A 15,347-nucleotide genomic window follows, 5' to 3' on the forward strand; every position below is an offset into this window, starting at 1 on the left:
CTTCCCTGTCTTGTTTAAGATCTGCTGTCAGGTCTGTAAGCATTCTTATAACCTAAGCTCTGAACTCTGCCTCAGAAAGATTTCCTATCTGCTGCTTCGTTACATTATAGATATTTGCTGTCTGGTCAGCTGCGTCACCTGGATCTCTATCATGATCTGTGCCATCCTGACAGTTTTGTGTTTACCTTTGCTTCCTGGGCAGGGCTGTCACACCTCCTACACTATAGGAGGTGGAGCCCTGTGCACTCGTCATAACTGGGCGATCCTTCTCACCATGCTGTGGCATTTTGTGTGGGGGCAGGGGTCCAAGATGAATTCCTGCCATTCACTCTCTGCTGAGAGACTGGGAGCCTCCTCCTCTGTCCCCACCTCCTCTGGGCCTCACAGTCCAAGGCAATGGAGGTCTGCCTTCCCCGGCATTGGAATCGCAAGCTGACAGGTCTGGTCTGAAGCCAGGTGTTTCTTCCCTCTTTTTAAATACGGGTATCTGTGCTTACCACCGTCCCATGGCCATTACTGCAGCTGCCGCCGCCAGCACAGCTTGACCTCTCCGCCCTGGCTTCGCCCCCCCTACCTATCTGGATGAGCACCACTTCTTTATAACTTTGTACATTGGACCTCCATTTATTTTCTGGAACTACTGGTTATTTCTGGTTTTGCGGTAGTTGTATTCCCCTTCTTAGTTGTGGAGGGAGACAGAACATATCAGTCTAGGCCTTCATCTTGGCCAGAAGTCTCCTGTGTGTGTTTTAGAATTTGCAGAATTTGATCTGAATGTGCAGAATTTGATTTGAAGTGGAGGAAACAATCAAGTTTTCACCAGTAGTGCTTACTAACTTCCATTGTTCTCAAGTTGTGAAGAAGTGTCTTTATATAACTTGTTTCCAAAAAGAAATCATGCATTTCTGTATTTCTTCACTTTGGTTTCAGATACATCAAGTGTATTAGCAAAGTAAAACTAGGATTTATAACTAAATATACAGTTGACCCTAGAACAATATGGTTTGAACTATGCAGGTCTCTTATATGCAGATTTTCTTCAATAAATACAAGTAATGTTTTCAATCTGTGGTTGGAAGTTGTAGATATGGAGGGTCAACCATATGTATTGATCTCTGCCATTTAATATAGGGGATTTGAGCATTTGTTGATTTCAGTATCCATGGGCAGTCCTAGAACCAGTAACCCATAGACACTGAAGGGCAACTAAATTTGGGGGGAGTCAAAAGTTATATATGGACTTTTGAATGTGCAGGAGGTCCGTGCCCATAACCCCCATATTGCACAAGTATCAACTGTAATTGATTATCACTATCAAGTTGAAAAATAGAAACACAACAGTTCAAAATATTTTTTTTAAACACTGGAATAAAAATATTACTTTGTGCATTATTAGTGGTATAAATATCACAATAACAATTATTATTATTATTATTATTAAAATGGTTGGAAGCAGATCCCAAGCACTATTCTAGGCACTTCATATTTATTCATTTAATCCTCACAACAACGATAGCACAAAGAGGTTAAATAATTTACCTAAGGCTGTACAGTTGGAAAGTGGCAGAGATGGGATTTATACCTATGTAGTATAGTTTTGGAATACTTATTCTTAACTGGCATGTAATTTTAAACTTTTAAAATGCTCCTTAAAACCTAATACAATAGTTACTGACTGATGACAAAAAGAGAGCTTTCCTTGGAAGAACTGAGAATAGACAGCAGAGATTTTTCAACAGAGATATAATTGCAGACCAAGAAGCAACCACTTGAAAGATTTCAGACTGTGGAGAAACTGTATCAATTTAAAAGCTTTTTGAAGATAAAAAAAGATTATACAGATGACATAGTCTTGACTTTCCCACTTTTGGCAAAGGCTCAGCTAAGTCAATGTATTAAGTGTTATAAAATAGTCTGTTCAAATCTTAGCAAAGCCAAAGTTAAAAATTAATTTATTAAAAGCTAAGGAATATTGAGAAGGATACTGATTGCCTTTGTTTGATTTCAGTTTAGGTATTTAAATATAATAATAAAGCTAACCAATAGCTAGGATTAGCTTTTTAAATGAAGAGGTCTATTTTCATTTAAAAAACAAAAACGTAATTACATAAAATGCAAAGTGCTACTCTTTTTATAGGACTACAGGAAATTCTAGCAGTTCAGATCAGGTCATAATCCAGGCACCCTTCACCACTTGGTGGCAACATAACCTACTGCAAGTAAGCAAGTATAACAGCAAAATCCCAATACATCCCAATACCAAAGAAAGAAGTGAGAAAGGATGTGAGAATCCCACACCCCATCATTTGGTTCAAGTGTTTTCTAACTTAATCTGTCCTTTTATATGATCTAGACATTAGTTTTGATTTTGACATAACGATGCATTTACCAATAATTGTTTGCAGGTTTAGTAAACAGACTCTGAAATTAAACCATCTGTACAGTATTCCCTCACTTATCGTGGGTATTATGTTCTAGACGCCCCCTCGCAATAGGTGAAAATCTGCGAAGTAGGAACCTTACATTTATTCTAGTATTTATATATATTTTAAGGCTTTATAAACCCTTCCCGCACACTTATAAACCATTCCCAGTCCCTTAACCTTTCCCATTCCCTTATTAACCTTTTCCACACTTTTATAAACACTACCTATGTTCTTAAACATATTCTACACTCTTAAACCTACGTAACTTTAACAACATATGTATACAGTACTACAAAATCCGGCGATATAGCAAAAAATCCACGATAAATAATTAAATATAATATTTTTTAAAATCCCGTGATACAGTGAGGCCACGATAAGTGAAACGCGATATACAGAGGGACTACTGTATTTTCACACTGGGATCACCCTGTAAAAGAAGTTACTTCTCCTAACCTGTAAAATGGTGATAATAATACTACCTATTTCATAGGCTCATTATGAGGATTAAACAATTTAATCCTTGACAGGCACCTAAAACAACACCTGTCCCATAATAAATGCTATGGAAGTGTTTATTAAATTCTCTAAAATTAAAGTGAAAAATGTAATCTTAGAATGTAATTTGATCTTTATCAAAATTGTTTATAAAGGAAAAATAAGTATAAACTGTTTCAGATACGCCTTCCTAGTGCTGTAGTAGGCCATTAATACATATGATTATTATATGAATATAATCATTTGGTTGGATGTTGAAAGTTTCTTATTCTTGATTTCTCCTCAGAGAATGGTAAATGACTGAAATTCTACACATATGAAAATTTTTCCTATTTTATAATCCATTCTACTTTCCAATGACACTCAGCAATTTGATGAAAGGTGTTTTCAAGTGTTTGAACTAGGAAGGTAAACTTAAAATGGCTAAGTAATGTTTTATTTTTCTTGATTCTGCATATACTTCATCTTTTTTAGTCCTCCTCTTATCAAATGGATATGAAAATCACAGTCTAATTTAATAATGCTAACAGCCTAAAAATGACATTCTTAACTCTGGCAATTTGTGGTATCAGTCATCTCAATGAATGAAATAGAAAGACAAGAATAACACACAGACATCCAGTACATTAACAGAGAAAAACATTTGTTATAGATTATCCTTTCTCATGTTTGAATTTCATCTTTTAGTGTAAACAGGTTGACAACATCAACTTGACTTCAAGATTCTCTTGAAAGAAATAACCATTTGAATAACGTGTTCCATGTTACGAACATATGGCAATGATCTACAAATACAGAACTAAGTATTCAAAAAGAACAGGGAGATTTTAGGAAGATGGCGGCAGAGTAGGGGCAGTGTTCTCTGCTCGTTCCTGTTACAGAGGGACTTCAGGAGCGAACGCGGAGAGGAGTGACTGAGTGTAGATTTTGGATAGCGTGAACAGGGAGGGGAGCATAGGAGCAGCATGGAGGGGGGCGTAGGGGTCTACTGCGCAATACAGGCTGTGTCGCTCCGGGACCCGGTGCGTCTGCCATACCACGCCCGAGGGCTTGTTAGCCGGGAGCTGCTTGGAGGCTCCCCCTGCTAGGGGCACACTGACCAATGAAGTCTCATAGGGAGTTAGGGAGCGGATTTGGCTGAAAAAGCCAGAGGCATGGGAGAACAGTGAACAACCAGGACTGGGAGAAACTGTGACCTGAGTCTAGGGGGAAACCTCCTTGACTGTAACCCCTGATGGAAAGCTCGGCATTCAGGGGCACAGGTAGCACTCGTGCTAAGGCCCTACAGAACAAAGGGACAGTTTTGGGGCAAGGAGATGGGCACATGCGGGAGAGCCACTGTGAAACTCCAGACTGGGGGAGAACTGGGCAGGAGAGCATCGCTCTCCCTGGCGCCTTGAGCGATTGCGCTAGAATCCCACAGAACAAAGGGATGGTTTGGGGGCAAGGAGAGAGGTAGTGCATGCAGGCATGTGGACAGGGAGGCCAAAGGAAGCTGTAGCTTGGGAATACAGTTTTGGGGCAAGAAGAAAGGCCCACACGGGAGAGCCACTGCAGAACTCCGGACAGGGGGAAAGCTCCTGGGCAGGAGAGTGCTGCTGGGCCCGGCGCTTTGACCTGTGGCGCTAGAGTCCTGCGGAGTAGGGGGACAGTTTGGAGGCAGGGAGAGAGGTAGTGCGCGCACAGGCATGTAGGCGGGGAGGCGAGCGGAGGCTGTGGCTCAGGAATGGAGACTGTTTTGGGGAGGGGAGAGGGACCTTCACGGAAGGGCCACTGCAGAACACCAGATGGGGGTGGGTGGAGAACTCCTAGGCAGGAGAGCGCTGCTCGGCCCAGAGCTTTGACCCATCACACTAGAGTCCTGCAGAACAAAGGGACAGTGTTGGGGCGGGGAGGGAGATAGGGCACGCAGGTGTATAGACAGTGAAGTGAGCGGAAGCTGTAGCTAGGGAATAGAGACAGTTTTGGGGCAAGGAAAAGAGCCCACGCAGGAAAGCTGCTGTGGAGCTCCAGACTTGGGGAGAGCTCCTAGGCAGAAGAGCACCAAGAGCACCACTGGGCCCGGCACTCTGACCAATCGCTCCAGAGTTCTGCATAACAAAGGGATGGTTTTGGGACAGGGAGAGAGGTAGCGCACGAAGACATATAGACTGGGAAGCGAACGGAAGCTGTAGCTTGGGAATAGAGACATGACTAGAGGCAGGGGAGAGATTCCTGACAGGCACAAGCTGGCCTAACAGTGGGAAGGTGTTGCTGGACAAGCCTGAGGAGGGCTCCCGGACCAGCCTGAGGAGGGCTGAAGGAGACATAGGAGGAAACAACTAAACGCAGCTCACAGCAGAGTGGCAGTAGGCCACGAATAAGATTAGCAACCCCAGAATAAAGCAGGATCTTCCCACAGCCAGCCAAACAACCAGAAAAGATTTGAAACCTATGGAATTTTGACCAGGGGCAGATCCAGGAAGGAAGAAAAAACAAAAAACAACAAAAATAAAAAACCTAGAGACTGCCTAAAAGTTGAATTGAATTAAAATCCTTTCATTCTTTTATTTCTCACACTCTCTCTTACTGCCCCTCCCTTTCTTTCTTATTCTCTCCTCTTCTACTCTCCCCTCCTCTTCCCTCCTTTCTTTAGCATGTCTCTCCTTCCACCTATTCTTTAATTTAATTTTAAATTTTTCCCTTTCCTTTCTCTTCCTGTCTTATTTCCTTCCCTCCCCCTTATCCTCATCCTTCCTCCCTTTCTTTTCTCTTTCTTTCCTTCTTTTGTGCTAAGTACTTTTAATTTTATTAAATTTCTTTATTTTGTCCCCCTTCTCTCTCCATTAGTTTTTTTCTCTTCCCTTTCCCTTTTCTTCTCTCTCTCTCGTTATTCTCTTTCTCTCTACTCTACTTTACTTTTTAATCTTTTAGTTTTTCAATTTTAATCTTAATCTATCCCCCTCCTTCTTCTCCCTCCTCTTCTTATCCTTTTTCTCTTTCCTCCCTACCCCCTTCTCCTTTCTCTCTCTCTTGCATTTCTCTCCTTCATCCTATCTCTCAATTTTTTAATTTCAATTTTCTCCCTCTTTACTCTCCTCTTCCTTTCTTTTTATTTCCTTCCCTCCCCCTTAGTCTCTTCCTCCCTCCTTCTTCTTCTTCTTTACTTCTAAGTACTTTTAATTTTATTAATATTTTTCTTTATTTTGCCCTCCTCTCCCTTCCATTCATTTCTTTTTTCTTCCCTTTCCCAACTATTATTCCTCTCTCTCTCTCTATTCTCTCTTTCTTTCTATCTATTTTATATCATTTTTTAATCTTTTAACTTTTTTAATTTTAATTTATTCCCCTCCCTCTTCTCCCTCCTCTTCTTCTTTCCTTCTCTTTCCTACCTTCCCCTTCTCTAATTTCTCTCTCTCTTTCCTCTCTCTCTCTCTTTCTGGCTATTTTCTATTCTGTATTTTTATTCTTGAAAAACTCTTTCTCTAATCTGTTTCCTACCTTCTAACCCTCATATCCCGCTGCTTCAATTTTTGGTCGTCTGTCTGCTTGGATGTCTGTTGTGTCTATGCACCCTTCCACACTAAACATACAGCATATAACTACTATATAAACCTAATACTATACATTTCCACTTTCTCACTCCATACTGCAATCCTCTCCTCCTTTTCATTTACAGTGTAAATGTTAATTGCTGTCTTGCATAGCCTTGACCCCAATTGCTAATATTAATACTCTATCACCTTCCCTTTCAAAAATCACCCTTCCTTCATTTAAAACAACTCCTAACTGTTTCTCCTATGAAATAAGAGTCTTAATATCTCTACAAGGATATTAATACTGGCTCATTTGCAGCCGATAGTGGGATTGTGGTTGGGGGAGATTTTGGAGGGTGTGGGTTTCTTGCCTGGGTTGTGTGATTACGTTTTAACAGCACCTCCACAAAAGAACTCAAGACAAGGTGGGGAGAGTGACTTTCAATCAACTAACCAGAGGAAAAGACCCACTAAAGAGTAGCTGAAATACAACCAGACAGATTAAACAAACAACATAAAGGGCAACACAAGAGCATCAGGCTCAGAAGATCAAAGAAACTGCAGCACTGAATCCCCCGGATCTCCTATAAAGAATCTCATATCACGAAAGTGAAAAATCAGAGCAGACAAATCTAATAAACAAAAACAAACAAGAAGAATTCAACATGAGGAGATGCAGAAACAACCTCCCAATGAAAGGAAAAGAGGAATTCCCAGATAGACAAAACAGACATAAGCCAACTATCAGACACGGAATTCAAAAAAATGATTATTATGAAACTTAATGACCTTGACAACTTCAAAGAAGATTACAACAAACTTCGGGAAAATTACCAACAACTCCAAGGAAATTACAAAGAACTGCAGAGGAGCTACAAGGAACTTTTGGAGAACTACACCAGCATAAAAAGAGAAATAGAAAATATCAATAAGAACCAGGAAGAAATGAAGAATATAATCTCTCACCTGAAGAACACAGTAGAATCAACCAAAAGCAGGCTAAACGAAGCAAAGGATCAGATCAGTGAGTTAGAGGACAATGTAGAAAAAAATTCCCAGACAATACAACAAAATGATAAAAGATTAAAAAAGAACGAGGAGAGTTTAAGAAAACTGCAGGACAACATGAGACAAAAGAACATTAGAATCATAGGGATACAAGAGGGAGAAGAGGAAGTAAAAGGGAGAGAAGATCTGAATGAAAAAGTAATGATAGAAAATTTTCCTAACTTGATGAGAGGAAAAGTTATGCAAATCCAGGACGCACAGAGGGTCCCAAGGAAGATAAACCCAAATAGGCCCACCCCAAGACACATCATAATTAAAATGGCAACATTCAAAGACAAAGCAAGAATCCTAAAAGCAGCAAGAGAAAAACAGCAAATAATATACAAGGGAGCTCCGATAAGGCTAGCAACTGAATTCCCAACAGAAATACTACAAGCCAGATGAGAATGGCAAAAAATATTTCAAGCAATGAAAAACAAAGGCCTACAACCAAGAATACTCTACCCAGCAAGGCTCTCATTTAAAGTGTAAGGTGAAATAAGGAGTTTCTCAGACAAAGGAAGACTAAAAGAATACATCTCCACCAAACCTGCAGAGCAAGATATGCTAAAGGGAATGCTGTAAGAAAAAGAAGAAAACAAGAGAAGGAGAGGAACACAAGTACAAAGGGAAGTGAATAAATACCTGTCAATAATAACCTTAAATGTAAATGGATTAAATGCTCCAATTAAAAGACATAGGGTAGCAGAATGGATACAAAAACAGGACCCACATATCTGCTGCCTACAGGAGACACACCTCAAAACAAAATATTTACACAGACTGAAAGTGAAGGGATATAACAAAGTTTATCAAGCAAATGGACAGAAAAAAAAAAAGCTGGGGTAGCAATACTTATATCAGACAAAACAGACTTCAAAGCAAAGGTCATAAAAAGAGACAAAGAAGGACATTACATAATACTTAAAGGACACATCAATCAACAAAATATAACCATTATAAACATATATGCAGCCAACATAGGAGCACCCAAATATGTAAAGACAATTTTGAAAGACTTCAGGAAGGATATACACTACAACACATTCATAGTAGGAGATTTTAACACACCATTGTCAACAATAGACAGATCTTCAAAGCAAAGAAACACCAAAGATATTGAGGCATTAAACAACACACTGGGCCAAATGGACTTAGTCAATATATATAGAACATTTCACCCCAAGGAAGCAAAATATACATTCTTTTCAAGTGTACATGGAACATTTTCAAAGATAGACCACATGATAGGACACAAAACAAACCAACAAATTCAAGAAAATTGAAATTATATCAAGCATCTTCTCAGATCACAATGGCTTAAAATTGGAAATCAACTTTAAGGAAAAAACTCAAAAACATTCAAACTCATGGAGAATGAATAAGATGCCATTAAATAATAAGTGGGTTAACAACGACATCAAGGAAGAAATCAAAAACTTTCTGGAAACAAATGATAACAAACACACAACAACCCCAAACCTGTGGAATACAGCGAAAGCAGTCCTGAGAGGAAAGGTCATAGCAATACAGGCCTACCTAAAAAGGATAAAAAAATCTCTAATAAAAAATCTAACCCTACAGCTTCAACAACTAGAAGAAAAACAAGCCCAGAGCAAACAGAAGAAAGAAAATCATCAAGATTAGAGCAGAATTAAATGACACAGAGACTAACAATTCAAAAGATCAACAAAAGTAGAAGCTGGTTCTTTGAAAAGATAAACAAAATCGACAAGCCTCTAACCAGGCTCAACAAGAAAAACAGAGAGAAGACCCAAATAAATAAAATCAGAAATGAAAGAGGAGAAATCACAACCGATACCATAGAAATACAAACGATTGTAAGAAACTACTATGAACATCTGTACCACAAGAAATGTGACAACCTAGATGAAATGGACAAATTTCTGGAAACATATAATCTGCCAAAACTGAATCAAGAAGAAGCAGAAAGCCTTAACAGACCAATAACAACCAGCGAAATTGAAGCAGTAATCAAAAAACTTCCGGCACACAACAACCCAGGACCGTATGGCTTCACAGGTGAATTTTACAAAACATTTAAGAAAGAAATAACTCCTATCCTTCTCAGACTATTCCAAAAAATCCAAAAAGAGGAAAAACTCCCAAACACATTCTATAAAGCCAGTATTACCCTAATCCCCAAACCAGGTCAAGATACAACAAAGAAAGAAAACTACAGGCCAATATCACTGATGAACATAGATGCTAAAATCCTCAACAAAATATTGGCAAACCAGATCCAAAAACACATTAAAAGGATTATACACCACGATCAAGTGGGATTCATCCCAGGGATGCAAGGTTGGCTTAATATTCGCAAATCAATAAATGTAATACACCACATAAACAAAATGAAAGAAAAAAAAACACATGGTAATATCAATAGATGCAGAAAAAGGATTTGACAAAGTACAACACCCATTTATGATACAAACATTCAGCAAAATGGGAATAGAGGGAGCATACCTCAACATAATAAAGGCCATATATGAGAAACTGGAAGCCAACATCATACTCAATGGACAAAAACTGAAAGCATTCCCCCTGAGATCAGGAACAAGACAAGGATGTCCACTCTCTCCACTCCTATTCAACATAGTCTTAGAAGTTCTAGCCACAGCAATCAGACAAGGAAGAGAAATAAAAGGCATCCAAATTGGAAAAGAGGAAGTAAAACTGTCGTTATTTACAGACGACATGATAGTGTACATAGAAAACCCTATAGACTCCATGAAAAAACTACTTGACCTAATAAGTGAATTCGGCAAAACAGCAGGGTATAAAGTCAATATTCAGAAATCGAAGGCATTTCTGTACACCAACAATAAAACATCAGAGATAGAAGCTAAAAGAAAAATCCCATATACCATAGCAACAAGAAAAATGAAGTACCTAGGAATAAACTTAACCAAAGAGGTAAAAAACTTTTACCCACAAAACTACATAACACTGAAGGAAGAAATTAAGGAAGATATAAATAAATGGAAACATATACCATGTTCATGGATGGGAAGAATCAACATCATTAAAATGTCCATACTTCCCAAAGCAATTTACAGATTCAATGCAATCCCTATTAAAATACCAATGACATATTTCTCAGACCTAGGAAAAATACTTCAAAAATTTATATGGAACCAAAAAAGAGCCCAAATAGCCACAGCAATCTTGAGGAAGAAGAACACAGTAGTAGGAATCACAATACCTGATGTCAAACTATACTACAAGGCCACGGTAATCAAAACAGTCTGGTACTGGCATAAGAACACAGACATATAGATCAATGGAACAGGATAGAGAGCCCAGAAATAAACTCAGGTCTATATGGTCAACTAATATTTGACAAATGGGGTAGGAACATAAACTGGAGTGAAAAGAGCCACTTCAACAAATGGTGTTGGGAAAACTGGACAGGGACATGCAAAAAAATAAAACTACACCACCAACTTACACCACACACCAGAATAAACTCAAGATGGATCAAAAACTTAAATGTAAGTTGTGGCACCATAAAAGTCCTAGAAGAAAACATAGGCAGGAAAATTTCAGATATCCCAAGTAGCAACATTTTCACTGACATATCTCCTAAGGCAAGGGAAATAAAGGAAAGAATAAACAAATGGGACTACATCAAACTTAAGAGTTTCTGCTCAGCAAAAGAAAACATCAGAAAGATGAAAAGGGAACCAACTGTATGGGAAAATATATTTGCCAATAATACCTCAGACAAGGGATTGATCTCCAAAATATATAAAGAACTTATACAACTCAACACCAAGAAGACAGACAACCCAATAAAAAATGGACAAAGGATCTGAACAACCATTTCTCCAAAGAGGACATACAGAAGAAGGTTCATAGACATATGAAAGGATGTTCAACATCACTAGCCATCAGAGAGATGCAAATAAAAACCACAATGAGGTACCACCTTCACACCAGTCAGAATGGCTATCATCAACAAATCAACAAACAATGCGTGCTGGCGAGGATGCGGAGAGAAGGGAACCCTGGTGCACTGCTGGTGGGAATGCAGACTGGTGCAGCCACTATGGAAAACAGTATGGAATTTCCTCAAAAAACTAAAAATGGAACTGCCTTTCGAACCAACAATTCCATTGCTAGGACTATATCTGAAAAATTCTGAAACACCAATCCAAAAGAGTCTATGCACCCCTATGTTCATAGCAGCACAATTCACAATAGCCAAGTGCTGGAAACAACCTAAGTGCCCGTCTGTAGATGAGTGGATCAAAAAACTGTGGTACATTTACACAATGGAGTACTACATAGCAGAAAGAAAGAAGGAACTCCTACCATTTGCAACAACATGGATGGAACTGGAGAGAATTATGCTTAGCGAAATAAGCCAGGCAACGAAAGAAAAATACCTTATGCTATCACCTATTACGGGACACTAATGAACAACACAAACCAATGAGCAAAACTGAACCAGAGGTATGTAAACAAGGAGTAGACTAACAATAACAAGGGGGAGATGGGAGGGAGAGAGGGCAAAAGAAGGGGAAGTGTCTAGTCAAAGAACATGTATAAATGACCCATGGATATGGACAACAGGGTGGGGACTGACTGTGGGAGAAAGGGTGGGCAGGGAGTGGGGAAGCAATAGAAAATAAAAATGTGGGACAGATGTAATAGATAAACTAACAAACAAACAATTTTTTCTTCTTCTCTTTCTCTCTTTAGTGGGGGAAAGAGAGAAAAAAAAAAGAGAAAATATAAAGAATGGAAACTCAATTCCAGTGAATATTAGAAGGACAAAGATTTTCCTTCACACTGTATATCTTTCTCCCTACCTGATCGCTCCAAAAATTGGCACCCAGAAGAAGCAAGTAGTGACATAAGGTTCTTTGCATGAAAATAATAAGACCAGTTTTTAATAGAGGTCTTGTCGACCAAGATTTTGACTGGAATGTCATGCCTAAAAAAGACATGCCTGGGCTCTGGTTGTTACCAAAAGCCCTGAGGAACCAAGGGTGATCTCAGAAGGTAGTAAAAAGCCCATGAGGAAAAAGGCCTGGGACCTAGGTTGGATGTGCGGTCCATGGCAGTCTTTCCAGGGAAGGAATGAAGGTTGCTTTCCTGAGAGATGGCTAAAAGGGACCTTAAAGCACAACGGAAAACCTGAAGGACTTGGAAAAGACAGGTGTCTACAGACAAGGCTGAATGGCAGGTACGTGGCTCAACTTCGTGGCCTGGAAGGGCAGACTGAAGGTCACCCTAAATGTTCCGTGTATAAGTTTCAGCAAAGCAGACTTAAAGTTCAGAAGTGATCATTTGTTGCTCTTGTTGAGTTCATGCAAATGAACAGGATAAATTAATAATGGACCTAACACAGTCCCTTCAATGACAAGGGGGGTAAGCTTAGGGAGAAAAATCGTGACCCAAGGAAAATCACAATGCCCATTGGTAGACTATAATACAGCTAACCATCGTTAAAGTCTTTTTTCATTTAAAGTTATCTTGCATTTGTAAGTTAAACTAGATCTGTGACATCATCAAAGATGCTTAATTTACAGGCAAGAATGTCAAATGCCTTGCAACTGGATGTGTTCCCATTAAGACAGGCTTACAGAACTAGAGAATGGTTTGTGGGTTATATTACATAAATTAACATGTGTTTTCTGTTTTCAAAGGATATAAGCCTAGGATCTCACTACCTGAGTGATTGTCTGTACATATAGGCCTCACTTAATCCTGTCTGCATCGCTGCCTCCTGAGACTGAACAGTTTGGCTGTACGAAGTGGCTGGGTTGGTGAAGAATGCGATGGTCTGTGGGCTTCACCCTAAAACAGGTTTCTCTTTTATATTCCAATGGCTTAGACAGAGAAGACCCAAAGGTCTAAGAGGGGGGAAACCAAAATATTTCCCTCAGCCCAAGCTAAATTTAGTGGACAAAAGGGTTCTGGATGGATATGATATTCCTGGCACACCTTTCTCCAAAGAAGCCCCTCTTTTTTTTTTTTTTCCCTAATTGGGGACATTGACAGATTAATACCTGCCTTTTGTAATCTAGTGGTTATGGATTGAATGATACCTTCTAACCCTGTTCCTAAATCTGTTGCCCCCAGAATACAACAAGGATGCCAGCCTGTTAAACAAAGCATGCCATTGTCTGGGGACAGCCAGCTGACCTGGAGTCTGCAAGATCTTTCCCCATGTGGGAAGGCCACCCTCCCCTCCACATCTCCATTCAAATTAGGGATTTCTGGACCCAAGGATAGGTAGGGCGACCACCACGCCCAGCTTGAAGCAGCTAGAAGAGCAGGAGACCGTCACCTACTGTCCTCTATAAGATTATAAAGGGTCTAAAGTCTGAGGTGGGGGGAAGTTACTTTTTTTACTGTTTAAAAAAAAAATCAATTAATGAAGTAACTCTAAAATAACGGTAACATAGGAAAGGGCGAAACAGGAGAGATTGCATGCATGACCCATGGACATGGACTGGGGAAGGGAGGGATTGCCTGGTGGGGGAGGTGCCGGGTGGGGGGGAGCAAAGAGGAAAAAATTGGAACTATTGTGACAATATAATCTATAAAATGTAATAAAAAAAAGAACAGGGAAAAGCATATTTTTTAAACAATTTATGCCTTTCATCTTCTTTTTTTCTTGGTCAATTTAGGGTAAAAAACACTTTAACAATTTACCTATTTAATAACCAAGTGGTTTTTGTTTTTTTGCAGAAAATCTTAATTTACACATCTTTCTTCATTCTCTCCAAAATACTGTGTATTTAATTCAACAACCTGACTTTACCTTGTCTGTGTTATTTTATTATTAGAAACTTCCCCTTATTATTTACAGATTCCTTTCAACTTGGTACCAGAGCCAGGAACTCACAGTTCCGTATATAAGGGTACCTTTGCTAAAGGAGACCCAAGAACCTTGTTCTCAATCAATAGCAAACAGCCTGAACTCAGTGGATAAGGTTCTTGGATAACACTGTATGAGATGACATTATCTGGAAAAGGCAGAAAGGGATCTTTAGATAACATTTTCAATAGGGTGGCTTTGGAAAAGCCTTAAGATTTTAAGCCCATTTCTTTGAAGAGCTCTGAGTGTGAAGTAAGTTTAATAAGATTAAGTTGAATGATAACAAACACTCCCAATAAAATGCTGTAATTCTCTAACAGAAGTTCATATCAAATTAAGTAATAAATGTCAACATTTTCTCTAAGAGACCTAGAGCTGCAAAAATACCTACTATTTCTTAATATAAGGATGAACAAACTTTTTAAAATGTGGGCTAAGATTTCTCTGATGTGAAGAAACAGGAAATGTTGACCAGCTGTCAATCTGTCATTAATTCTCCTGAATGGAAATTAGGGCTCACACTGATATCCCTTACCAGTGACAGCTGTAGAAAGAAGATAGTTCAGTAAGGTGGCAGCATCTACACCAAGTGCTCTCTTTAAAAGATGAACCACCTCATTAGATATAATTCCAGTGCTTTGGAATTCAAACTGCAAACTCCCAGGCAAAAGTAAATGTACTAAAAGCACTTCAAATGTAATAATGTACAGTGGAAGACAACTCCACAAGAAAACTCACCACCACGTCTCCCTCCTGTGGAAGGCTGTTGGCTGGCAGCCTGTTTTTCTCCTCGTTGTTGTGGTACAGAGCTCCATCATTTCTAATCACCAGACTGTGCACATCTCGGCCAAGAGGAATCTGATTCAAGTTAACTTTCTGAGTTCCGACACCAACACCCCAGATACCTAAAAAGATAATGATATTCCTAAAAACATAATGAACTATTTGTTGTTAATTTTTTTTAAATAAAACTTTAAAAAGTAGTTTGCAAATTATACTATG

General features: G+C 39.1%; 1 protein-coding gene across 1 annotated transcript in view; it reads right to left on the reverse strand.

The window, feature by feature from the left end:
• SPRYD7 (SPRY domain containing 7) overlaps positions 1-15,347 on the reverse strand; it is a 33,559-nt gene that overhangs the window by 11,388 nt on the left and 6,824 nt on the right. The window contains exon 3 of the mRNA XM_090258607.1: positions 15,084-15,250. Within this exon, the coding sequence (XP_090114733.1) occupies positions 15,084-15,250 (167 nt within the window). The remainder of the gene's footprint in view (positions 1-15,083; positions 15,251-15,347) is intronic.

The sequence above is a fragment of the Furipterus horrens genome, unplaced genomic scaffold, assembly GCF_987537825.1.
Source record: "Furipterus horrens unplaced genomic scaffold, mFurHor1.1.pri manual_scaffold_12, whole genome shotgun sequence".
NCBI lineage: Eukaryota > Metazoa > Chordata > Mammalia > Chiroptera > Furipteridae > Furipterus > Furipterus horrens.